Source organism: Sphaerodactylus townsendi, unplaced genomic scaffold, assembly GCF_021028975.2.
Source record: "Sphaerodactylus townsendi isolate TG3544 unplaced genomic scaffold, MPM_Stown_v2.3 scaffold_20, whole genome shotgun sequence".
Taxonomy (NCBI): domain Eukaryota; kingdom Metazoa; phylum Chordata; class Lepidosauria; order Squamata; family Sphaerodactylidae; genus Sphaerodactylus; species Sphaerodactylus townsendi.
In genome coordinates, this window is record NW_025950363.1 from 391011 (window position 1) to 415435 (window position 24425).

Below are 24425 nucleotides of genomic sequence, written 5' to 3' on the forward strand. Positions count from 1 at the left end.
CCCCGTCCTTCGCTATATTATCCACACAACAACACCACGCTGAGGATGAGACAGATATGTTTCCAGTCATGTAAGACAATAGGTTTTGTCTGAAGTTTTCAGTCATGTGAGATGATTCAAGATTTCATCTTAAGTTTGAGAAAGATATTTCTTGATGAAGCAGCGTATTTGACACTAGCAGATTCTCCCTCATGAAATGGAAGAACGTTTGTTTTTGGAGGTTTTAAACTTCAATTGGATAATTAGTTGTTGAGGATATTATAGTTGTAGTTCCTGCACTGGCAGGAATTAGATCACATAAGAACATAAGAAAGAGCCTGCTGGATCAGACCAGAGTCCATCTAATCCAGCACTCTGCTACTCGCAGTAGCCCACCAGATGCCTTTGGGAGCTCACATGCAGGATGTGAAAGCAATGGCCTGCTGCTGCTGCTGCTGCTCCCGAGAACCTGGTCTGCTAAGGCATTTGCAGATCAAGGAGGATCAAGACTGGTAGCCATAGAGCGACTTCTCCTTCACAAATCTGTCCAAGCCCTTTTTAAAGCTATGCAAGTTAGTGGCCATCACCATCCTCCTGTGGCAGCAGATTCCAAACACCAATTACACGTTGTGTGAAGAAGTGTTTTCTTTTATTAGTCCTAATTCTTCCCCCCAGCAATTTCAATGGATGCCCCCTGGTTCTAGTATTGTGAGAAAGAGAGAAAAATTTCTCTCTGTCAACATTTTCTACCCCATGCATAATTTTATAGACTTCAATCACATCCCCCCTCAGCCGTCTCCTCTCCAAACTAAAGAGTCCCAAACGCTGCAGCCTCTCCTCATAAGGAAGGTGTTCCAATCACCCTAGCACTCCCTTCTAGCTTTTGAGATTAAATAAATTAAATGAAATATTTTTGCACCCTTGAGTTACTGGGTGACCAGGGTCACACATTAGATGCAGAACTTGTGTTTCCCTGTACCCAGTTGTTATTGTATTTAGAAGAAGAAGAAGAAGAGTTTGGATTTATATCCCCCCTTTCTCTCCTGCAGGAGACTCAAAGGGGCTTACAATCTCCTTGCCCTTCCCACCCCCCCACAACAAACACCCTGTGAGGTGGGTGGGGTTGAGAGAGCTCTGAGAAGCTGTGACTAGCCCAAGGTCACCCAGCTGGCATGTGTGGGAGTGTACAGGCTAATCTGAATTCCTCAGATAAGCCTCCACAGCTCAGGCGGCAGAGCTGGGAATCAAACCCGGTTCCTCCAGATTAGATACACGAGCTCTTAACCTCCTACGCCACTGCTGCTCCTATTCGTTTTTATTTATGTCCCATTTTTCTCCCTGACTGGGGACTCAAAGTAGCTTTTCACATGGCTTCCCTTTGTGCTGGTAGATTGGGCTGAGAAGCTATAAGAGTGGGGGATTTGTATTTGGCTGTCCCAGGTTGTCGTCCAACAATTCTAACCACTACACCACACCACTTATGGTTTGCCCTCAACCGGAAACATTAAAACGTTATCCAATAAAGCTCAGCCAAATGAATCACTGTAATTTCTAATAGGTACAAAATCATTAAAAGTGTAAGATAAAGTATTTAAAATGTATTTTATAACAATACCAGAGTACTGCGTTTCTTCTCACATTCAGGTAGAACATTTACAGAGATATATAATCTTCTCATACTGATTTACTTAGAAAGCCGTTGCAGTCCACGTGGTTTACTCAGGAAGGATCTTTGCCGCTGAAGTCACAGCTCTTTTATGAAGGTAATTAGAGTCCTAACCTATCAGCAAGCTGGAAATGCACTCAAATAAATTGCATTTAATTAAAAGGCAAGTCCATTCCTCAAGGTATATTTCCAGCTTGTAAACTCTTTAAATAGTCACTGAGTGATTTTTACTCATATGTGGTGAGCAGGAGGAGTCACTGTCTTCAACAAGCCAGGTGTAATGTTCATGCTTGTAAACTCACTGGCAGCTTAGGTAATTCAAGAACAGGAGGAAGCATCAGAAATCCAAGCTGATAAATGACACAAAATATGGTCTTTGTCTCTGGCTGTGTCCACAGTTACTTGACTAGCCTTTTCCTCTGTTTCAGGAGTGCGTCCCGCAAGGCCAACTGCAAAATCAGAAAAATAGGTATCACAATGCAGTAAGGGGAACACATAAGGGTGATTTCTGAAGCCATCTGCATTGTACAGTATTGAAAATTCCCTGCATACCCTCTGCACCGAGAACAGAGAAATCCCAAGTCTTGGGATCACAGTTTGGCAAACTGGGCATTTCATAATTATCTTCTCAGGTTTCCAGGGCTTTTTAAAATAAGCTGTACAGTGTCCTATCCTGGATGTTCCAGACCTACGTGATCTCTCCAGATCTCAGAAGTTAAGGATCTCAGAAATTAAGGATTCATACTTTGATGGGAGGCCTTCAAGAAAGTTCAGAGTTGATACGCAGACCTCTATCCATCTATTGCTCTGAAAACCCAATGGGATCGCCATAAACTGTGACTTTAATGGCACTGGGCACTAAACCAAGTTGTAGAGTGGTGATCCCTAGTGTGGCATCTGTGGATACCATGATGGCCACCAATGGGTTTCCCATTTCCTTTAACCCATTTTAAGGCCATGCTCATTATAAATAGCTAGTTTAGGACCATACACATTTCATACTACTGGGCCTTCTGCAGTGTTACCAAAGTTTCCAATAAGGGGCGAAGTGAGGGGAAACTGTGCTGAGGCACGTGTGTGCCCTGCGCCCCTGCCGTGGCGCCACCTGCCACGCCCCCTCCACGGCCCTGCTGTGGCTCCATCCGGGGCATTGCACCCTTGGGCCCCATTGGCGCTACGCCGCTGCCAATATGAGCAATATCAACCAGTAATAAAATGTATTGGCCCAGTTGATGTTTTACACATCTGGAAACCTTAGTAAATTTATGCCAGATTTTTGCAAGCAAGCTCCCATGTAGCAAGACTCATGATTTGTGTTAATAGTTAACATCAGGCTACACAAGATATAAGATTTTCTATCTATATATATAAAAAGCTAACCGTGTATTTGTTACTGATGCTCTAACGCCGAAACGCCTGGACCGATTGCTCCCAAATTTTCACACAACATGGCTTTCCATTGCAGGCAGGTTTTCAGACCTTCAGATTGCTGACCTTTACTACCTGAGCCTGGTAAAACTTACTTTTCCCCAAACCCTACGCCGGACCAATGAGGGGCCGCGGTACCGGGGGTGTGGCTTGCCCGCCTTCGCCGCGGTGTGCACGTTCATGCCACACGAAACTGCCTGCTGCGTGACTCGCCCACGAGACACAGGGAGAGGAAGGAGGAGCGTTACCAGCAAGGGCCGCAGTACCAGGGAGGGTGGGCTGGCTTGCCTGCCTTCGCCGTGGCGTGCGTGTTCATGCCACACGAAACTGCCTGCTGCGTGACTCGCCCACGAGACACAGGGAGAGGAAGCATTACCACCAAAGCGGTAGGAAAAACCCGTTACGTCTCTCCCCTTCCTCCTCCCTCCCTTTCCTACCTCGCCACTGTACGCCACAGCGAAGTGTGGCCGGGCACGCTAGTTCCAAATAAAAATACTTAAGTTGTATTTCCAGTTGTGTCTCTAATGTTTTGTATTTATGACCACTGAGGAAGGCCCAATAGTCTGAAACGCTTATGGTCCTGTATTAGCCATTTAAAATAAGGACATCATCAACTTTGAGATCTTTGTGATAGTTTACGCTGATGTTTTTATATTCCAGGCCCTGTGTTTTTACCCAACTTATTGTGTACACCAGCGTTTCCCAAACTTTTTCCCCCCATGACCCGGTGATTTTAATACCTCTCCTCCATGACCCACTAAAATTTTGAGGGCCTATTTATTAGTAAAATAAAAGAAATTGGAATGTCAGCCCACAACCTGTGCTGGCTCGGCAGGGGCGAGCCCTGCCTCGCGCCGGATCTCATCTGCGTGCGTCGTTGTCAGGGAGGCTCCCGGGGTGCTGCTTGTGCCCCCACCTCCCTTGCAGCACCAGCATCTGCCGTGAGCTGCGGCCCCTTTCTAGGTGGTTGGTTGGCCAGGAAGGAGCCCCAAAGCTTCTGTATCATCCCTGCTGGGCAGCTCCAGGTGGGTGGTGATGGCAGGTTGGCCATGGCAAGGTGCCCATGGGCACCAGGGTGGGGACTCCTACCTTAACCACTGGAAATCCTAGCTGCTAAGGTTTTCACCACTCATTTCCTACACTTTTCCTTGTTTCTTCACAACCATGAAGACTAAAAATTCGACTGAGAAGTTAAAAGGGGGGGGGGGGGATCTAAAAGCAATCAGAGGCTCCTTCCGCACATGCAGAATACTGCACTTTCAAACTGCTTTCAATGCTCTTTGAAGCTGTGCGGAACAGCAAAATCCGCTTGCAAACAGTTGTGAAAGTGTTTTGAAAACGCACTATTCTGCGTGTGCGGAAGGGGCCAGAGATTCAGAGGGGCTGAAGGCTACCCAATTGCACCCTATACCGTAATTCCACAGAATGTTGGTTTTTTAAAAAAATCCTGAGTGTGCATACATTGTGAAACAGTCATTTTGCAGTCTGGGAGACTCCGGGAAACACAACAACCTAATTAAACCGAGATAAAACAATTTAAATTAAAAAACGGAGTGGAATTTTGGGGTGGCTGAGGCAGATAAAACAGATGGAAATGTGCCTACCCTTCAGGACAGGCAGGTACAACTCTGAGTCAGTTCAATTACTTCTTCCCTGGAAGACATTTAGCTGACTGGCAAAGAGGGTGTGCTAAGAAACAATTAATTTTGCTCCGGCTGCTTTTCCTCTGCCATTTGGATGCCTGATTTTGTATCACGTTTAAGCATAAATGGTTTCTTTGCTGAGAGCCCATCCTGGCGGGCTGAGTTCCATTTGTGTAAGTCAGGGATGTGTCAAGGAAATCGCCCCAAGTAAGGTACAATTTCATCACCCTGCTACTTCCTGCACGGAACAACCAAAGCTCATGGAAAACAAAACACTTTCCAGGGATATATTTTCCTTTTCTTTCAAATTTCTTCAGCATTACACGCATAATACTTATTAGTTCATTACACGGAAGAATAACTCGGTGGCAGAATGCATTTTAACATCCGTTACAACTTTCTTATAAACAAACAAAAGGAAGTTCTGTGGCATCTTAAAAGAACATGAGACAAGGACTTCTCAGTGGCGCCCCCCTGCCCCCTGCTTTTAATCTTTAGGAGGCAGCTGATGATGGCTTCATTTAGGACAGCATCTAGTTCAGTGATGGCGAACCTATGGCACGGGTGCCAGAGGTGGCACTCAGAGCCCTCTCTGTGGGCACACACAGAGTTCATCATGTGGGGGGAAATCGCCCCCCCCCCCACACACATACACACACATCTAGGCTGGCCTGGGCCGCTGGGCTCAATTATTAGCATTAAACCTGAGATCTAGTTTTGGGGAAGCAGTGTAGGTAACCCTGTTAAGTGATGTTAAACCCCACTGATTTTCACTCAAAGAACTAAAGCGCAATCCTTTACCTGGGAGTAAGCTCGGTTGCTTGCTTCTGAGTAAACCCTCCTAGGGTCGTGATTCACCCGTTCAAAGAGTTGCACGGTTGCTTCAAAGCAAAGCCAACAACTACCACCAAGCTTACTCCTGAGTAACGCACGCTTCAGAGCCAACCATTTCTTTCTAAATGAAAACCTCCGTATTCAGGTTAAATTGCCGTGTTGGCACTTTGCGATAAATAAGTGGGTTTTGGGTTGCAGTTTGGGCACTCGGTCTCGAAAAGGTTCGCCATCACTGATCTAGTTACATTTAATAGCAATAATTATATATTTTGATTCTACGTTTTAATATATTTTACACGATGTGATTTTTATCTAAGTTTAGAAGCTGCCTTGAGCTCCATAAGAGAAGAAGAAGAAGAGTTTGGATTTATATCCCCCCTTTCTCTCCTGCAGGAGACTCAAAGGGGCTTACAATCTCCTTTCCCTACCCCCCTCACAACAAACACCCTGTGAGCTGAGAGAGCTCGGAAAAGCTGTGACTAGCCCAAAGTCACCCCGCTGGCATGTGTGGGAGTGTACAGGCTAATCTGAATTCCCCAGATAAGCCTCCACAGCTCAGGCGGCAGAGCTGGGAATCAAACCCGGTTCCTCCAGATTAGATACATGAGCTCTTAACCTCCTACGCCACTGCTGCTCCTAAGGAAGAACAGAAGCTAATAAAGTTTTTCAATATATAATTATCACAAAAAAATCATGGCTGAATTTGAACTGAAAGATTGATCTAACTGGATAAATCCCAGCACAATGCATTGCTCATTTATAACCAGTGCCCAATAACTGAGGAGAAAGCATTGTCACCAATTATGACAGTTGGGAGGGTTCACATAAATTGATTTGTCTCTATGCAGCATGCTTCTCCTACACATTTACTTTCTTAAGTTTATATGCTAACCTTTAGCCCAAAAGAGGAAGTGGGAGTTTCTCTTGTCTCATACAAACAGGAAACGCCCATGTCTCTCCCAAGAAGATATATAGTATAAACTAGGAGTCATATGCTAACTCTGCTTCATCTTCAAATGCGGCATGGGATACCAGGTTTGAGCCTCTAACACTTTGGGATGGCATGCAATGACTGTAAACAACTTCCAGAACGTTCTTCCAATTCTGGAACTAATAGGTATACACCTTCCATGGACTCTACAGGGCAGGATGTTCCAGCTTCTGCGGCCACTGAGTCCCCTACAAAATTCTGTTCTGGGGGGTGGTCAGTAGACCCTCAAGAACAGGATTGGGGAGGGGGGGCAGGGGAGAACTGGGCAACAAGAAGGGCAGGAAAAAATGGTGGAAGTTTTCTCTCCAATCCCCGCCCTTTGACCTTAGCAGGTCTTCCATATTGTTCAGGCTTTGCAAAGGAATTGCTGAAACAACTGGAAGCCCCAAAGGAAAGATCTGAAGTGAAGATGATGACAATGGAACTTATTTCTGGACTCGTTGGGATCCCTGAGGCAGGAGTGACTGTATGGGGCTTAGAGTTTGGGGGGCCTGTCTCCTTACTTAGGTGGAAACAGAAAGTTGAACTTAGTCATGAACGACTTGCCTGCTTCTCCCTGAACGAACGCTTGTTTTTGGACCGGACGTTGTGGCTGTATCGCATCATCATAAAGTTCTTCTGCTTCTTCTTCTCTTTGTTAGTAGAACTGGCAAAGGGATTCAGCTTTGTTTTCTTTTTCACAAATTCTTTTCGGTCTGTCTTGCCAGCCTAAAAATGGAGAGGGAGAAAAAACCAAAAACAGCTGAAAATTTGTTCCACTCAAAAGCTCCTCTTCTGGTATAAGGAAACTGCCTGACACTGTTGAGTTTGTAACCAGATTGCATGCACGCAGGGCGGTGGGACATTCCAACAAACCATAAGCAGGTAGAGAAAAGTAGACCCTGCAGTGCGGGCAACCCAGCAGAGGTGGCTTGACTCAATCCTGAACCCTGAGGCCATCACGGCAGGAGGAATGTCAGTTGCCTCCACCTGTGGTGATACTCGTGCTGCGGCAGACATTCGTCTCCACCACGCAGCAAACCCCTAGCGTATAATTGGCCTATGACAGTGATGGTGAACCTTTGGCACTCCAGATGTCATGGACTACAATCCCCATCAGCCCCTGCCAGCATGGCCAATTGACCATGCTGGCAGGGGCTGCTGGGAATTGTAGTCCAAGACATCTGGCGTGCCAAAGGTTTGCCACCACGGGCCTATGAGTATCCAGGAGGGCCAGAACTCCGTGCATCCTGAAGCCCACGGACTACACTTCCCTTCACCCCCCACTTTGGCAGATGCGACTGAGCATGTGTGGCTGCGACACTTGGTTCTTCAAGTTGCAGGGGCTGCTGGAAATTGTACTTCATTACTATCCACCCGACACCAACAGTTTTCTAAAGCCCATTGCTTTGTTTTGCACAATGGGCTCTATTGCTAGTGTCTACATAAAGCCCATTGCTTTGTTTTGCACAACAGTTTTCTAAAGCCCATTGCTTTGTTTTGCACAATGGGCTCTATTGCTAGTGTCTACATAAATTCTGTTTTGCTAACCACAGTTCTCAAAATAGCTACCAAAAAAACCAGTGTAATGTTAGATCAATCCGAGCTAAAACAAAACCTACAGCAGGTTAGTTTTAGTTATTTATTACCACAACCAATTAGTTTTAGTTATTTATTACCTTTCTTCCATCATGAAACACAAGGTGGTGCACAATAGGGTTTCTCAGGAGGGCTTCTATTCAGCCCCAGGCCTGCTTAGCTTCAGCAGATGGCTGCGTCATGTGCCTGCCCATCTGTGACATTGGAAACTGGCTCTCAATCAACCTGAGCACCATTAAGCCCAAGTAAACAGCCCGTCACTTAAAAACAGAACAGGGCTGCAACCTGAAGTTGGTAAGACAGATGAGAGAGCGACCAGATGTGGCTCCCAAGCTTAGGATCTCTCAAAAAACCTACCAAGGTATTTTCTAAGAGCCAGTAGTGGTTAAGAGCAGGTGCACTCTAATCTGGGGAAACGGGTTTGATTCCCCGCTCTGCCACTAGAGCTGTGGAGGCTTATCTGGTGAACTAGATTAGCCTGTGCATTCCAACACATGCCAGCTGGGTGACCTTGGGCTAGTCACAGTTCTTTGTAGCTCTCTCAGCCCCTCCCACCTCACAGGGTGTTGTGGGCGGAGCGGGGGAAGGGAAAGGAGGGATATAAATTCAAACTTCTTTTTCACCAGTAATACCCAGTGTCACATATAAATGTCACTTATCTCTGTATGAGTTCCCGATATCTCTGTTTTCTGCAAATATGCGCATACTACTTGGGGGTATAAGACCCAGAAAAGTAAAGAGGAAAAGGGTCCCAGAGGTAATGTGAAAAATTGGGGCTTAAGGGAAAACATATTGGGGGGGGGGGGGGGGACAGAGCAAAGCTTTCACACCCAGTGAATAATGCACTTTCAAAGCCCTTTCATGATTGTTTGCAAGTAAATTTCACTGTTTTACTCAGTAAAATCCAGTTGCAAATTGAACTGAAAAGTGGATTGAAAGTGCATTTTTCAGCTTGTGTGAAAGCTTTTGAGAGAGCTCTGTGCTGTTGGAATATGAGGAACAGACATCAGTAGGAAGGCAGTATGGTAAGGGGAGAGAGATTGAAGAAGAAATTGGATTTTTATCCTTCCTTTCTCTCCTATAGGAGACTCAAAGGGGCTGACAATCTCTTTTCCCTTCCCCGCTCACAACAAACACCTTGTGAGGCAGGTGGGGCTGAGAGAGCTCAGAAGAACTGTGACTAGCCCAAGGTCACCCAGCTGGCGTGTGTTGGGAGTGTACAGGCTAATCTGAATTCCCCAGATAAAGACTCCACAGCTCAGGGGGCAGAGCGGGGAATCCAACCTGGTTGCTCCAGATTAGAGTACACCTGCTCTTTACCACTACGCCACTGCTGCTCCCAATATTGAGAAATAGGGATCTAAAAGAAAGAGAAACCTGAAACATAGAAGGGAAGATCTGATGGTCCTGGATTGAATGGGGTGTGGGGGGGAGGGGGAGACTTTACAGGAGAATCAAAGTTGCAATTTAGTTACTATGAATAATCAAATAAGAAAATGAAGAAGGGGAGATGGTGGGCCAGGGACCCCCAAAAAGCAGCTGTCATACAGGCTGCTGAAATCTACACCCGTGTTTGAGCTAACCCAACCTCGTTGGCCAGGTGGCGTACAAACTTTTGAGACAGATTCCTTACCCCCATCACCAGCCACCATTAAGGCCAATTTCTCTGTGAGACTGCTCCGAGAGACACTGTCGTACATTTGCTTCTGCTCTAGTTGAATTTCCCCCCATCAAGCAGAAATGTGTTTTATTTCATTGTTCTTTATTCTAGCAGAGTCCATTTCATCTTACAGATGTTGGGAGCTCATTTGGGAACTCTTCAAATAAATCCTACTGAGCCCAGTCAGACTTAAAAACACATCAAAACACCTCACCTTCGCCGTGGCCAATCTCGTCTCTTTGTCTGACTTGGGCTTCTTGTGTAAATGCTCGATGTCCCTGAGGGAAAGCAGCTCTCCCCTGGAAGAAAGAACCAAGCAAAGCAACCCTATGGCATTATGTCACAACAAAGACACTTCTTCACCGCAGTAAGAATGCACGTAATATATCCTGAAGTGAGTGAAGTGATTCAAGCACCAGATCTGGTGCCAAGCAAATCTCCAAGGGAAGAGTATCCCAAAGTTGGGGGGGGGGTCACAACTGAGAAGGCCCTGCTTCTCACTGTGATCCACTTCCCCTCTTTAAAAAAAGTTAAATGGAGGAGGGTCTCAGATCGATGTTGATATCCCCCTCTTCTTACCAACAAGGCCTCAAAGTAAGTTAGATTTGTTTTCCTCGCCTCCATTTTATCCTCACAACAGCCCTGCGAAGTAGGTTTAAGCTGAGAATATGTGACTGGCACAAAGTCACCAGCTAAGCTTCCATGGGAGAGTGGAGATTTAAACTACAAAATGAACACAAACAGGTGTGCGGCGTGAAACTAATTAACCCAGGAAATAGCGCAGCACACCGGCTGGCTGGTTGTGAAAACATCAACAATTAAAGTCAAATGAATAATCTACTACAGTCTCAAAACTCAAATGTATCTTATTGACATAAGTTCTTAAACTGTTGGTACAATTTTACATAGTAATGTACTGAGATGCATCACAAATCCTAAACATAAAGAGGTATAGTTCATAAGAAGCTAGATTCCTTATTCAGTGCTATGTATCTAAAACAGCAGAAAGCAAACCGCAAAAGTCCGTAACAGAGTGCGGTGCCAGCAATATCTTGCCAAGGAGTTCGAGTGCTGCTCCGCTGTTGCGAAATTTGAGCGTCACTGCCTGTAAGCTGCTCCGCTGCGGTAATGCAAGCCTCCATTTATGATGATATGAATAGTTCAATAGTTCAATTCAAACGCAATCGTGTATTTGCGTTTTCAATCATCCATCTTCTTCAGGAACATGCTAGTTTACTATAACTTAATTAAGCCAACCAGCTGTAATCTAAACATAATAACATATCATATAACATTATTCTTAATATCATAATGACACTTTTCATAATTACATATTACATGGCATCAGCAATATATATATACATATATTTTGCTCTATGAACTTACATTAGACAAGATGTCTTAGACCTCAGCCTTTAGCTATCCATGTGTTGTCTGTGTGCTACTGCCTGATGACAGTAATTATATGTTCTTTCTAATCAATTACAGGTGTGAAGTACTCTGCTTGCATTCAGTTAAAGTGGCAGGAAAAATCAAGATCTTTAAATCAAGATCAGTAATATGTAATTATGAAAAGTGTCACTAGAATTCTTTGGCAAGATATTGCTGGCACTGCACTCTGTTACGGACTTTTGCGGTTTGCTTTCTGCTATTTTAGATACATAGCACTGAATAAGGAATCTAGCTTCTTATGAACTATACCTCTTTATGTTTAGGATTTGTGATGCATCTCAGTACATTACTATGTAAAATTGTACTATAGTAGATTATTTATTTGACTTTAATTGTTGACATTTTCACTACCAGCCAGCCAGTGTGATGCGCTATTTCCTGGGTTAATTAGAGTGGAGATTTAAACCAAAGTCCACACTCTGAGCATTACCGCCAAGATGTTAAAAGGACAGGCAGCAACACGATGAAAGGCAGTTCTTTACAGCACAGGAAGGGCGAGTTCCAGATCTTTTACCTTGCTTCCTCTTCACTGTCTACATCAACATTTTTCCTCTTTGCAGCTTTGCCTGGGGCAGAGTTGAGTTCTTTGCTTAGCTGGGCCAGGCGTATTTTCTGGAATTCTTCTTGGGTGAGAAGTCTGCTGGTGCTGACGGCCGCCGCTTTAGCCTTCCTCTGCTCCATGGGCATGCTTTTGACTTTCTCAGCCTTTAATACACAGGTGCAAACAGGGAAATGGTGTTTTGTGTGGGGGTTAAGAAGGCTTCACATTTCTAATGCTGTTGGAGCATTCAAAGCACTCCATCTAGATCAAGGGTAGGGAACCTGCGGCTCTCCAGATGTTCAGGAACTACAATTCCCATCAGCCCCTACCAGCATGGCCAATTGGCCATGCTGACAGAGGCTGATGGGAATTGTAGTTCCTGAACATCTGGAGAGCCGCAGGTTCCCTACCCCTGATCTAGATTATCTTAATCTTTACAAAGGTTCTCTAAGGTAGGACCATATTGACTCATTTGCAAGATGGGTGCGTGAAGCTGAGAAAACTGGCTTGCTTAGCAACAATAAACAAATTTGCTTAGCAACAAGAAATAAACAAGAAATAAATTTGTGTCGGAGCAGTGATCTGAACTGAGGGCTTCCTGATTCACAGCTCACTTATCCATTAACACACCAGTTAATAAGACATGTTATCAATTTTATAATTTTTTTTCCTAAAGTTTTTTTTCCTTAGCAATTTTACTGTTGTGGCTTTTTGGCCAACCCTACAATTTTCCTCCTCTACTGATCAGGCTTTTTTGTCAAATGTGGAAGGGAGCAATAAACACCCCGCTACCCCTACATGGCCCCACTGTGCAGACTTTTTGATCCGCGCGCAAGGGTCAAGTTGGAAATCAGATATATGATGAACTCCCCTGTTACTGAGGAAAGACCAAAAGTGGGAAAAGGTAACTTGTGGAATAGTTCACACAACAAATCACCAGCTCAACCCCAAAACCAATTTAATCCAGGCAAATCTGCTTCTCACACTACACCAGATTCTTTGAAAAATGAAACATTTCTGATGTAGCGAAAATACATTCGTGGCAGCAATTCATGTTATTAAGAATATACTAGATAGCAGTAAATAATACACTCGATTTCATTGGCTTCTGGAGGCAAACAGATGTGTTTTAAGGTTTCACACCCCTAGTGTTTCCCAAACTGTGGGACGAGACCCAAAAGCGGGAGGGCAAATCCACTATTGTGACCCCATGCCGTTCCTGCCAGCAGATTTGGCTCCACCCCTAGAGGGGGCTGAAGGTCATATTTTGTCCAGGGCACTAAAAAGCCATTGGCCAGCCACGAATGAGTAACCATAGGAAGTAAAGTTTTGAACCTGTGGGTCACCACCCAAAAAAGGGTTGGGAACCACTGTTCTGAGCTCTAATCGCCACGCTTAAGATCGTACTGTGAATCACCCAGACAGTAAAGATGATACCATTCTTAATATAATGTGTGTTTGAAACCTGCATTATCTAACTTGGGAGTCCTGTTAAGACTTACCCTTCTCTGTGTGAAGTGGATTCTGTACAAATATGACATTTGTGACAAATATGACACTTCTTCACGCAACGTGTGATTGGTGTTTGGAATATGCTGCCACAGGAGGTGGTGATGGCCACTAACCTGGATAGCTTTAAAAGGGGCTTAGACAGATTTATGGAGGAGAAGTCGATTTATGGCTACCAATCTTGATCCTCTTTGATCTGAGATTGCAAATGCCTTAACAGACCAGGTGATTGGGAGCAACAGCCGCAGAAGGCCATTGCTTTCACATCCTGCATGTGAGCTCCCAATGGCACCTGGTGGGCCACTGCGAGTAGCAGAGAGCTGGACTAGCTGGACTCTGGTCTGATCCAGCTGGCTTGTTCTTATGTTCTTATGACATCTTTAGGACATTATGAAAAGAGTTTTGGGGAAGAATTTTGCACAGCTCTCCTCTCCAAAGTGAGTTCAACCTGTTAGATTCCTCTTCGTCAAGGATAATGCTCAACCCAACTGGATCTAAGCAGGCTTTGGCCAGCCCCAGTTAAAGCTTCATTAAGTGGGGAAGGTCAATGTTGTATCCTTAAGGTGTGTGATACATTAAAACAAAAACCGTTTGCCTTCAGAAGCCGAGGTGGGTTAAATAGCCTGCATGAAAGGGGCCCAGTTTGGATAATAGTGCAAAAGTTACCAGTTCTTGCTGCTCTTCATCTGAGGAATGGTGGACATCAATCCATTGTCCATCTTCGTCCTCTTCACTCAGACTGGCGCTCTCCCAGCCATCTGTAAGCAGGTACAAAGATGCAAAGTAAGGGAAAAACACAATAACAGTTTCAGACTTTACTTCAAAGAAGCAAGCTCATCTCCAAAGACTGCAAGAAAACACATTAAGCTGCCTTCCTCTGAGTCAGGAAATTGTTCAAGGGGCCACTTCTTTGACCTAATTCGTTTGCTTTAGTCTAAAAGAATTTCCTATGACTGTAGCATTATAAGATTTTGTCATAGCAGGAATTGGGCATGATTGGCACATTGCATTATACTCTTTAAGACTTGTTGTGGAAGACCTGGGTGCCAATTTAAACAACTCTTCAACAATTGGTCACAGTCATAAAAAAGATGCTCAAACAGATCACACTGGCTCTCCACCCCCTTTTGTAGTCCAACCCAAACTCCATGGTCATGAGCATTCTGCAAAAAACCCAAGAACCTTCTTCACGTTCATCTTCATCCTTGGTCTCAAGGTCTAAGACTTCAGCTCCTGGAATGTAGTCTTTGGCATTCAATTCCCCATATTCGTGAATTTTGGCTTCCTGGGTGGCTTCTGTTGGTTTACCCTGTAAGCAATCCAGATATTTATTTTCAAACAAGCAAAGCACTCTGCCTGAATCACCAAATAATTCTTTCAGCGATGTCTATCTGCCTGTGTGTGTCTGTCACTCTTTGTGTCTCTGACTCTCTCACTGGGTGTGAAGCAGAGGTGGGATCCATCAGGTTCTCACAGGTTCCCGAGAGTAGGTTACTAATTATTTGTGTGTGCCGAGAGGGGGTTACTAATTGGTGATTTTGCCATGTGATTTTTGCCTTAGTTACGCCCCTCCTCTCAGCAGTAGTGCACAGAACTTGAAGCAGTCTAGCAGGAGGTGGACCGGCGTGCGTGGCAGCCTGCGCCTGCGTGCATTCGTTTCCCGACCAAGGACCGGCGCAGCGGCTGCATCCTTGCCATAGCCCCGCCCAGGAATGCCCGGGCCACGCCCCCGTCGTGCCCCGCCCAGCCCCATTGGCACTACACCACAGTTTGAATCCCACCACCATGGGAACCTGTTACTAAAATTTTTGGATCCCACCACTGGTGTTAAGTCATACTTTATAGAGTCTCAAAGTGGCTTACTCACTCCACAACAGGCACCTTGGGAGGTAAGTAGGGCTGAGAGAGTTCTGAGAGAACTGTGACTGGCCCAAGGCTACCCAGTAGGTCTCATGTGGAGGAGGGGGGAATCAAACCTGGTTCTTCAGATTAGAGTCCACTGTTCTTAGCCACTATAACCGTGCTGGCAAATTGGGCATCGTTTCATTATGAATCTAAACCATATAGCTTTCACACCAGGGGGGGGGGGGGGGACCCAGGGCTGTTTAAAATGTGCAGTCCCAGTTCTATGCATGTAATTAATTTCATGTATGTTATTTATAGCCCGCCTTTCTCACTTGATTTCATGGCAGATTACACAGAATGAGGCAATGCCAGCACCTGGGTGGGACTGTCAATGAACAGTGAAATGGGATTAGGATTCCAGAAATCTGGAACGAATCGGAAATATAAAAAACAGAGCAGAAGCGAAGCGTAAGTATGAATGTGTACATAACTTTAGCCCTGACTTGACTGGTCCTGGCTGGTATGATCTTGTCAGATCTCAGAAACAAAGCAGCGTTGGCCCCGGCTAGTATTTGGATGAGAAACCACCATGGAAGTCCAGGGCTGTTTCCGCACGGGCGGAATACAGCGACCCAGGGATGCTAAAAACAGCGTCCCTAGGGAGGGGTTCTCACGGCCTCGCAGTGGCGGCCTCGCAACCCCAGAGCGGCGTGAAGCTGCTGTTTCCGAACCTCGCTCCCTGGGCGAAGTATTTCGGAACCTCGCTCCCTGGGTGAGGTATTTCGGAAACAGCGGCTTCCAACCGCTGCCGTACAAACGGCAGTCGCTGGAAGGTGCCATCCCCCCCTTTCCTGAACGCCTTATCTTCCCTCTGACCTTCGGGCGCGTTGTCCAGGCCTGGGGACACACACCCCGACACGCCCCCCCTGCCCTGCGACTCCAGAGTGTCGCGAAGGGCGGGGGGGGGGGCCCTGGCCTGGGCGACGCGCCGGAAGGTTGGAGGGAAGGGAAGGAGTTCGGGCGACGGCACAGTGCTGTGCCATCTTCCCCGCCCCTACCGGGACTGTTTGTGCGAAAGGTTCTAGGGGGCGTCAGCGTCGTATACGCCGACGCACCCCCCAATCGTGGCCATGCAGAAACGGTCCAGGATTGCTACCCAGAGGCAGTCAGTGGCAAACCACGTCTGCTCACCTCGTCTTGAAAACCCCATGGGGATCATCAGGTTGTGGCTTCACGGCAATTTCCACCAAAGTATATGTTCTTATGCAAAGTCTAAGATTCACATTCCTGCCCTCCTGACAAGAGGCCTCTTCACAAATGTCTCTCTGATGTCCCCTGCTCTTGAACCACAGCAATCCACTTGCCTTGAAAAACACCTTTATTTTTTAAGATCAGTCAGCTTCTAGAACAAATGCCCAAGCTCAGTGAATCACAAAGATCCGTTTCAGAGGCCTCTGTGTAGGCCACGCCCAACTCTGAAAAGCGAAATTGCCGAAGGCAAATTCCGACGTGGTATGTTAACCTGGAAATTATTTCGGTAAATCTTAGCAGACCCTATCCCAAAATGTTCAGGATGGCCTACGTTGTTCTCCCTGCTCTAGCGGCTACAACACACTGGGGCCCCCTTTGAAGCCCCCCCTCCTTTTCCCGACATGAAAATTCATTGATTAGTTACCCTAAATTTTTTTTGCAACATCTGTGGATTCAGTGACCGGAACAACTGAATCAACGTCCTTGCCGACATCATGACGTCTGTAAAGAAACATGGTTACAATTAAAGGTGCTCTGAAAAACAGGGACGTGTCTGTATGTGACCGGTTTAGAAAACACGCTGCTGCCTTCTTTTAATTTTTTTTTAAATTAAGGACATCTGAATTCTCAGAAATCTGATACCAGCAGCAAACAAAAGATTCCATGCGTCTGGAATCAAAGAAAATAGCCACACTGTATATTGTGCAAGGAGCAGGTTTCCAGTCTCTAAAAGGAGGAGGAGGAGGAAGAGGAAGAGTTTGGATGTATGTCCCACCTTTCTCTCCTGTAAGGAGATTCAAGGTGGTCTATAAGCTCCTTTCCCTTCCTCTCCCCACAACAGCCACCTTGTGAAGTAGGTGGGGCTGATAGAGTTCTGAAGAACTGTGACTAGCCCAAGGTCACCCAGCAGGAATGTAGGATTGTGGAAACACATCTGGTTCACCAGGTAAGCCTCCACAGCTCAAGTGGCAGAATCGGGAATCAAACACGGTTCTCCAGATTAGAATCCACTTGCTCTTAACCACTACACCATGCTGGCTCTCAAGGTGGTGGTGGAACTACAGCTGCTACTAAATAGCAGCCACTCCTACATTTTATTATAATAAACATGCAAAGGGGAACCTAAAGACTGCATGAGCAGAAGGAAGTGAAATTACTTTTATCCTTATGAGATCTGTACTGGGCCAAGTCTTGCAGCAAATCTTCTGTCATGGCGAGCGGGCATCTAGCTGACACTTCTTTGATAGCATTAATCCTGGAAAGCGGGAAGTTAATTAAAACACTTTGAACAATGGAATCTGGTAACAATGGAAACTCTCTTTATATTTATTATGAGCCTTTGAAACAAAATTAAAACCTTGTTAAAAGAGCAACCCACAGCTAATTTCTGCATATCTTGCTTTTTTTCTAACTTATAGAGTCTCAAAGTGGCTTACAAACTCATTCCCTTCCTCTCCGCACAACAGACACTTTGTGAGGTAGGTGGGGCTGAGAGAGTTCTGAGAGAACTGTGACTGGCCCAAGGCTAGCGAATAGGCCTCATGTGGAGGAGTGGGGAATCAAACATGGTTCTTCAGATTAGAGCCCGCCATTCTTGACCACTGCACTATGCTAGTAAATTGAGCATAGTTTCATATAACTGCTCATTTTACACAATTTCTTCTTCTTCTGACAGTCATAGTGGAGATGGATGACGCACTTTTTGTTCAATCCCTTCCTTCCTCGGCTTCAGATGTCTCACGAAATACTTCCCAGCTCACCTTTCCAGTCTCAAGGACTAGAAACGTGGTTTCCCCCCCTTTCTGTTGCTCCCCAGCTCCCACCCCACACACGCTCAGTGTCTTAAACGCAGCAGCCTAGACCACAGTGGCAGCAGGCATCCTAAACTCTATACACATACCGCCAGGTATGAGACTTCAGTATAACCCATGAGGAAATGAGTCAGCCTAAACCCTCCCCCTATCTGAGTGACATCTCTACATGAAAAAATGGCCTGTCTACACAACCTGTGACTAATGTCTTCACCTGGTGGGGCCTGGAGCTGTCACAAGATTTTGATTCAAGCATGTTTCCGTGCAGAAGTGAGCACATGTCAGCTTCACCTACTGATTGCATCAGATTTTTCTTTCATCTTCGACAGCTAATTAAAACAGTTATAGAAATACTAGATTTACTGCTTTTTACTAGAGATGAAGAGATAAATTTGGCCTTCTAATCTTGCTTGGGCCTGACCTGGATCACCTCAGGCTAGCAAGCTAAGCAGGGCCAGCCCTGGTTAGTATATAGATGGGCAACCTCCAAAGAACACCAGGGTTGTGATGCAGAATCAGGCAATAGAAAATCACCTCTGAACGTCCCTTTGGCATGAAAATCTTACAGGGTCACCAGATGTCAGCTGTGACGGCATCAAAAAATCTTGCTTGAAACAGCTGATGAACACATGAGATGTATTCTTAGATGCATCTGTTTGATTATCACATTAATAGTTAGAAATCAGAGTTATTATTATTATTATTATTATTATTATTATTATTATTATTATTATTATTATTATTATTATTACTATTATTATTACTATTAAATTTAGTATACCACCCTATCCCCGAAGGGCTCAGGCTGGTGTACAGATAATGGGTAATATCTAGATGACGATCACATGTTTAAGTAAAAATGTAGCTTAAGACAAGATTGCTTTTCCCCTCTATACAAATGCATTGATATAATAAGCAAATCAGATTTCTCTGGATGGAACTCTCAGAAGAAATTAGGTGAGGCTTCTGTTTGTACCTGTGACTTGGGTTTTTAGAAAAATTGTTAAAAGCAGCTTTTGCAGTAGCTATAGGGTTAATTTTAACAAGCTTATATTTTCCAATACCTTGTCAAATAAAGGTAATGATTTCTTTTTTAATTAAAGACAGGAGCTCTCTGTAGGTTGCCTGCCTGGTTTGCTGGTAATAGTTCAAAGAGCAGAACTCACAACTAATCCATTTGTACTGTTAAACCATTAAAGGTTGCAAAACAACTTTAAATATGATAGATCCTGGAGCTATCTGGGTTGAATAGTTTAAAGAACAATTCGTAGACAGCTAGTTAGTCCAGATTCTCTATTTGATTGCATTTCATCTCATTACAGTACCAAATTCTTGATACACACATTTTCCTTCCAGAATATTTCTGGGTCTCAGAAATAAGGGTGTTTTTAAATGCATATTTTGTAGCTCACAAAAACAACCAAAAGTAATATCCAAAATACATAATCTAGATAGAGCATAAAAGCAGTTCAGCTTCATGAAGAAAGCAGGCTTTATCCCTTTTCCCGAATCCCTGCAGTGGGTTTCTCTAGGCAGTTAGTTCCAGAAGGCTGGGGCCATGCCTGACAAGGCCCTGTCCTGCCCTTCTACTACCTTAACTTTACAGAATGAAAAGAAGCCAGGTTTTCACCACAACCACAGAGTTCTTGAATTTCCTTGAGATCCAGTGACTCACCCAACGGTCATCACTTCTCCAGAATTTTTGTCCGTGACAAAATTGTTGGCGATTGTCATCAACACCGACTGGACAATCTAATGAAGGAAATATATAAATCTAGATTTGCATGCTGGCATTTTAATTACATGCCGTGTCTCCTGAAACTATTTTTCTAGACGTGCTCAGAGTGGGTCCTTTCTTCCCCCCAGCCCAGGTTGAAATATTTTGAGGATCAACTTGTGCTAACATAATATGAAAATGTGAGTTACACAGAACTTAGAGATGATGTTCTTTAGCCTTGGGCCACTTGGTAGAAGATGGGCAGCCCCCACCCACACGGGAGATGGCGGCCCACAGTGCCGCCCCACCGCTCCCAAAGAGGTTTCCCAATGGCGTGGGGAGGCTTACAGAGAGCAACAGTCTCCCTGCCGCCAAGTAGCCTCATTAGACCAGCAAAAAGACTGGATTCAGTCCAGACTGTGGCCTGCCGACGGAACACCAGAAAAGTTCGGGAGGGAGCTGAGTAACTTTGGCTCCTTCCCTGCAGGGGTGTAATGCCCATTGAGCAAGGTGGGCAGCTGCCCAGGGCACCACCTTGTGGGGGGCATCAAAATGCAGGGTTCGTTTTTGGGTATTTTTAGTGGTTTTTCATTTTTGGCCTGCGGGGGCGCAATTTTAAGGCTAGTCACGTGGCACCAAATTTTCAGCGTAACATCAGGAGACTGTCCTGGGCAAAACCTGAGTTGGATTCTTTGTTAAGGAGATGGGGGCTACCCTTTTGAGGGTCCATAACTTTGGCCCTCCTGAACCAAACTGCACCAAACCTGGAGGATATCATTAGGGAAGTCTCCTGATGAGACCATGAAAGTTTTGAGACTGTGCCTTCAGAAATGTGCCCCCCCCCCCCCAGCTTGCAACCCCCATTGATAGCAATGCGGAACAAAGATTCTTGGGCAAATTTCTGGGATGTTCCTGCAGGGGGTGCATTTTTGGATGTATCAGCACCAAAATTTCAGGGTATCATCTGGAGACTGTCATGATGGCACCCCCCAAGTTTGGTGCAGTTTGGTTCCGGGGGTCCAAAGTTATTGGACCCTCAAAAGGGTAGCCCCATCTCCTTAGCAAAGAATCCAACTCAGGTTTTGCCCAGGGCTACAGTTTGCCTCGTTACAATCCTGCTTCCCTGGCTCCGCCCTGTCCCTGCTACAGCGGTGGTACACTTGTGGGGTGTTCAGTGCCGCATTCTAGTGCCGTGTGTGTGGGGCAGTGTCTGCACGCTAGCAGAATCGCCCCTCCATTAGGGTAAGGGCAGTGGTGGGATTCAAATAATTTAACAACTGGTTGTTTACAAGCACTATTTTAACAACCGGTTCTGCCGAAGTGGTGCAAAAAACTGCTGCATCCCACCACTGGGCAAGTGCCCCGGTGGAGGGTGAATCTGCTGGCAAGGCAGTGTGCCGCTCCCAGAAGCGGATCCGCACACCTCCTTGGTTGGCGCTCTAAATTTGTTTTCCAAAGTGCACTTCCAAAAGAGGGGCAGAAGAGACACTATGGGTAGGAAGCTGCAGGCTACCCTGTGCATAGACCAGTGATGGTGAACCTTTTCGAGTCCGAGTGCCCAAACTGCAACCCAAATCCCACTTATTTATCGCAAAGTGCCAACACAGCAATTTAACCTGAATACTGAGGTTTTAGTTTAGAAAAAAACAGTTGGCTCCAAGGCGTGCATTACTCGGGAGTAAGCTTGGTGGTAGTTGGTGGCTTTGCTTTGAAGTAACTGTGCAACACTTCGAATGGGTGAATCACGACCCTAGGAGGGTTTAGAAGCAAGCCCCATTACCAGCAACCAAGCTTACTCCCAGGTAAAGGATTGCGCTTTAGTTCTTCCCTTAAAAATCAGTGGGGTTTAACACCACTTAATCTGGTTACCTACACGTTGTGCCCAGGGGCCCAGGTCAGCCTAGATGTGGGTGGGGCGATTTAAAAAAAACCAACCCATGACGAACTCTGTGCATGCGTGCCCACAGAGAGGGCTCTGAGTGCCATCTGTGGCACCCGTGCCATAGGTTCACCGCCACTGGCATAGACCATTACATTTGACGAGCACACATTACAGTGGTTTTCAGAGTACATACCTCCAGGGAATTCATTCCGCATTGGCTTACCTTCTGGAGGAATCCCTGAGCATCTGGCAGGGCCCCATTTCAAAACCTCTCAGTTAAAAGCTAGAAATTGCCTGCAGCTTCCCAGCATGCGCATTCTATTCAAGCAAATGCCGACCAAGGCACATCTGCAGGAGTGTCACATACAGTGATCTACACCCCATTTGTTTTTTACTACTCAAAGCCAGAAAGCTCAGCAATTACTTTGCTGTGTTACTTCCCGCCCTTTCCCCAAAGTCAATAACATTTCAAACGGTCCTCACCTCTGGGGGTACAAGTTGGTGGGAAGCTTGTGCGGCAAACAACAGAATCTTGGTAACTTCTAAAAAAAAATTGAAGTCAAAAGAGTGAAAGATGCTTGAGAAATCATACTTTTTCCAACACGAATTAACAAGCAATCAAACGTTGGGCCATTTTTCAACACAAGAGTAAATTAAAAAGCAATAAAATGTCGGGCCTTTTTGAAAATGTGTACAGTTCTACAATGTCACACTTGTAAGCCTGGATTTTTTTGTGTGAACAAGAGTCAGGGCTTGGACAAAATGCCTCAGATCCATCCATAAAACACAAACTGTAAAGTTTGTGAATCCTCCATTTGTCTTGGGAATGTGTAGAGCACCACTGCTTTAACCACAACCACTTTGGAGAGACCGGCCGCTGAGGGTGCCCTTGCCCCCTCCTCTTTACCCCCATGAGCCCTAATACCACCAAGACCCATTATTTCACATTAGGAGGGTTTCGTAAGGGCGCGGGCGATGTTTTAAGATATGACTTATATTTTAAGATATACTTATATGTATGTTTTTAGCTGATGTTTTATCTGTACACAGCCCTGAGCCCTTCAGGGATAGGGCAGTATACTAAATTTAATTAATAATAATGATGATGATGATGATGATGATGATGATGATGATAATGATAATGATAATGATAATGATAATGATAATGATTATTATTATTATTATTATTATTATACATCACACTGGTTCTTCACAGCATCTAACACAAAATCCACCTTGGCAAGTAGTATGGAATGGATTGGAAAAGGTCTCCTCTCCCACCTTACAAAAAAGCAAAAGAAAAGACTACACACTAACCTCTCTGATGCGGTTGTAGGAATCTTTGTACAAAGGGGTAGAAGTTGAAAAGGAAAAGCTGTGGAGACACACAAGACATTTGCAAGGTTAGTTTTTGGCTTTATATATGTTTTCCCCTCTTTTCCCTTCTATATACAGTTTCATCCCCCTAAATCCAAGTGACTTTTTTCTTTTGGGCTGGCCCCATACATTAAAATGTGTGTTTATTTGCTGTCTGTTGTCGCTTTTATTATCTGTACTTTTCCTCCTGTAGACTAACTTTATCATATTGCTTAGTATTCTGAATATGTTGGCTAATGGCGTGGCTGTTGGTTTTTATATTTCTTCTGACCGGTATAATTATTTTCACTAATTTTATCATATGAGTTTCACTGGGCTGCAATTCTAAGCTGCACTGAGAACATTTCAGTTGAGGGATGGGTGATAAATACCCACCCCCAAATAACTAATCTACCTTCACTTACAACCAGAAGCTGACATTTCTGTCATGACAGTTAGATCATGGTGATCATATACTATCCAGCAGAGGTATGAGTCAGCAAGAAAGGAATGATCTGACAGCTAGAGAACAGCAAGCAGACCAGTTCATTCCAGTTGCAAGTGACCTTTACAGTGATTGGTGGAACCATGTATATAAGCAACAGCAATGTATTGTAACTGAACACCCTGGTGAAGCACTTTGTTGGACTGCTTAATATACTCTGTATATAGTATGTACATATAGCAACTCTAAGGTAAAAGCCTTCTTTTGAAAGAAACTGCTGTGTGGAGTATTTCTTCTTCTGGAAGGTGGGAGTCTGCTGTATATGTCCACTTGTCTACTTTGAGTAGTACAGCTCAAGTCTGCTATCAGGTTATGGGCCCAGCAGGGTGGGGCGAGAGAATTTTGCTTTTCAGCACAGAGCAGGGGTGTCTAACTCTGGCCCTCCAGATATTCATGGACTACAATCCCCATCAGCACCTGCCAGCATTATGCTGATGGGGATTGTAGTCCATGAATATATGGAGGGCTAGAGTTAGACACCCCTGGGCTAGGACATCAGAAGAGCAATCTAGGGCAAGACCAGCTTGAATGATACCTTCATAGATAACTGAACAGAAAGGTGCAACTTTTTCCCCTTGGATATGCAAAGCAGGAACTGCATCTTTAAGGGGAAAAGAACATTTGCTGCAAAAAGGCAATACTAGAAGTTTCTGAGCTGCAGCTCCCCACATATAAAAAGGCCATTAGCTTTATGTACAGAGACCTACTGAAGACACATCTTCTAGGGGTGGGGGAAAGAAGGCAGCACATCACAGCAGAAGGCAGGCTCTATACCAG

General features: G+C 45.1%; 1 protein-coding gene across 1 annotated transcript in view; it reads right to left on the reverse strand.

Moving 5' to 3' along the window:
• Window positions 1-1562: 1562 nt before the first annotated feature.
• SDAD1 (SDA1 domain containing 1) overlaps window positions 1563-24425 on the reverse strand; it is a 35860-nt gene continuing 12997 nt past the window's right edge. Inside the window, exons 12-22 of the mRNA XM_048482723.1 lie at window positions 23105-23162; window positions 22271-22329; window positions 19864-19940; window positions 17535-17632; window positions 16802-16878; window positions 14464-14590; window positions 13948-14039; window positions 11746-11936; window positions 9994-10078; window positions 7088-7249; window positions 1563-2094 (exon numbers count right to left, since the gene is read on the reverse strand). Of these exons, the coding sequence (XP_048338680.1) occupies window positions 2044-2094; window positions 7088-7249; window positions 9994-10078; window positions 11746-11936; window positions 13948-14039; window positions 14464-14590; window positions 16802-16878; window positions 17535-17632; window positions 19864-19940; window positions 22271-22329; window positions 23105-23162 (1077 nt within the window). The 3' untranslated portion in view covers window positions 1563-2043. The remainder of the gene's footprint in view (window positions 2095-7087; window positions 7250-9993; window positions 10079-11745; window positions 11937-13947; window positions 14040-14463; window positions 14591-16801; window positions 16879-17534; window positions 17633-19863; window positions 19941-22270; window positions 22330-23104; window positions 23163-24425) is intronic.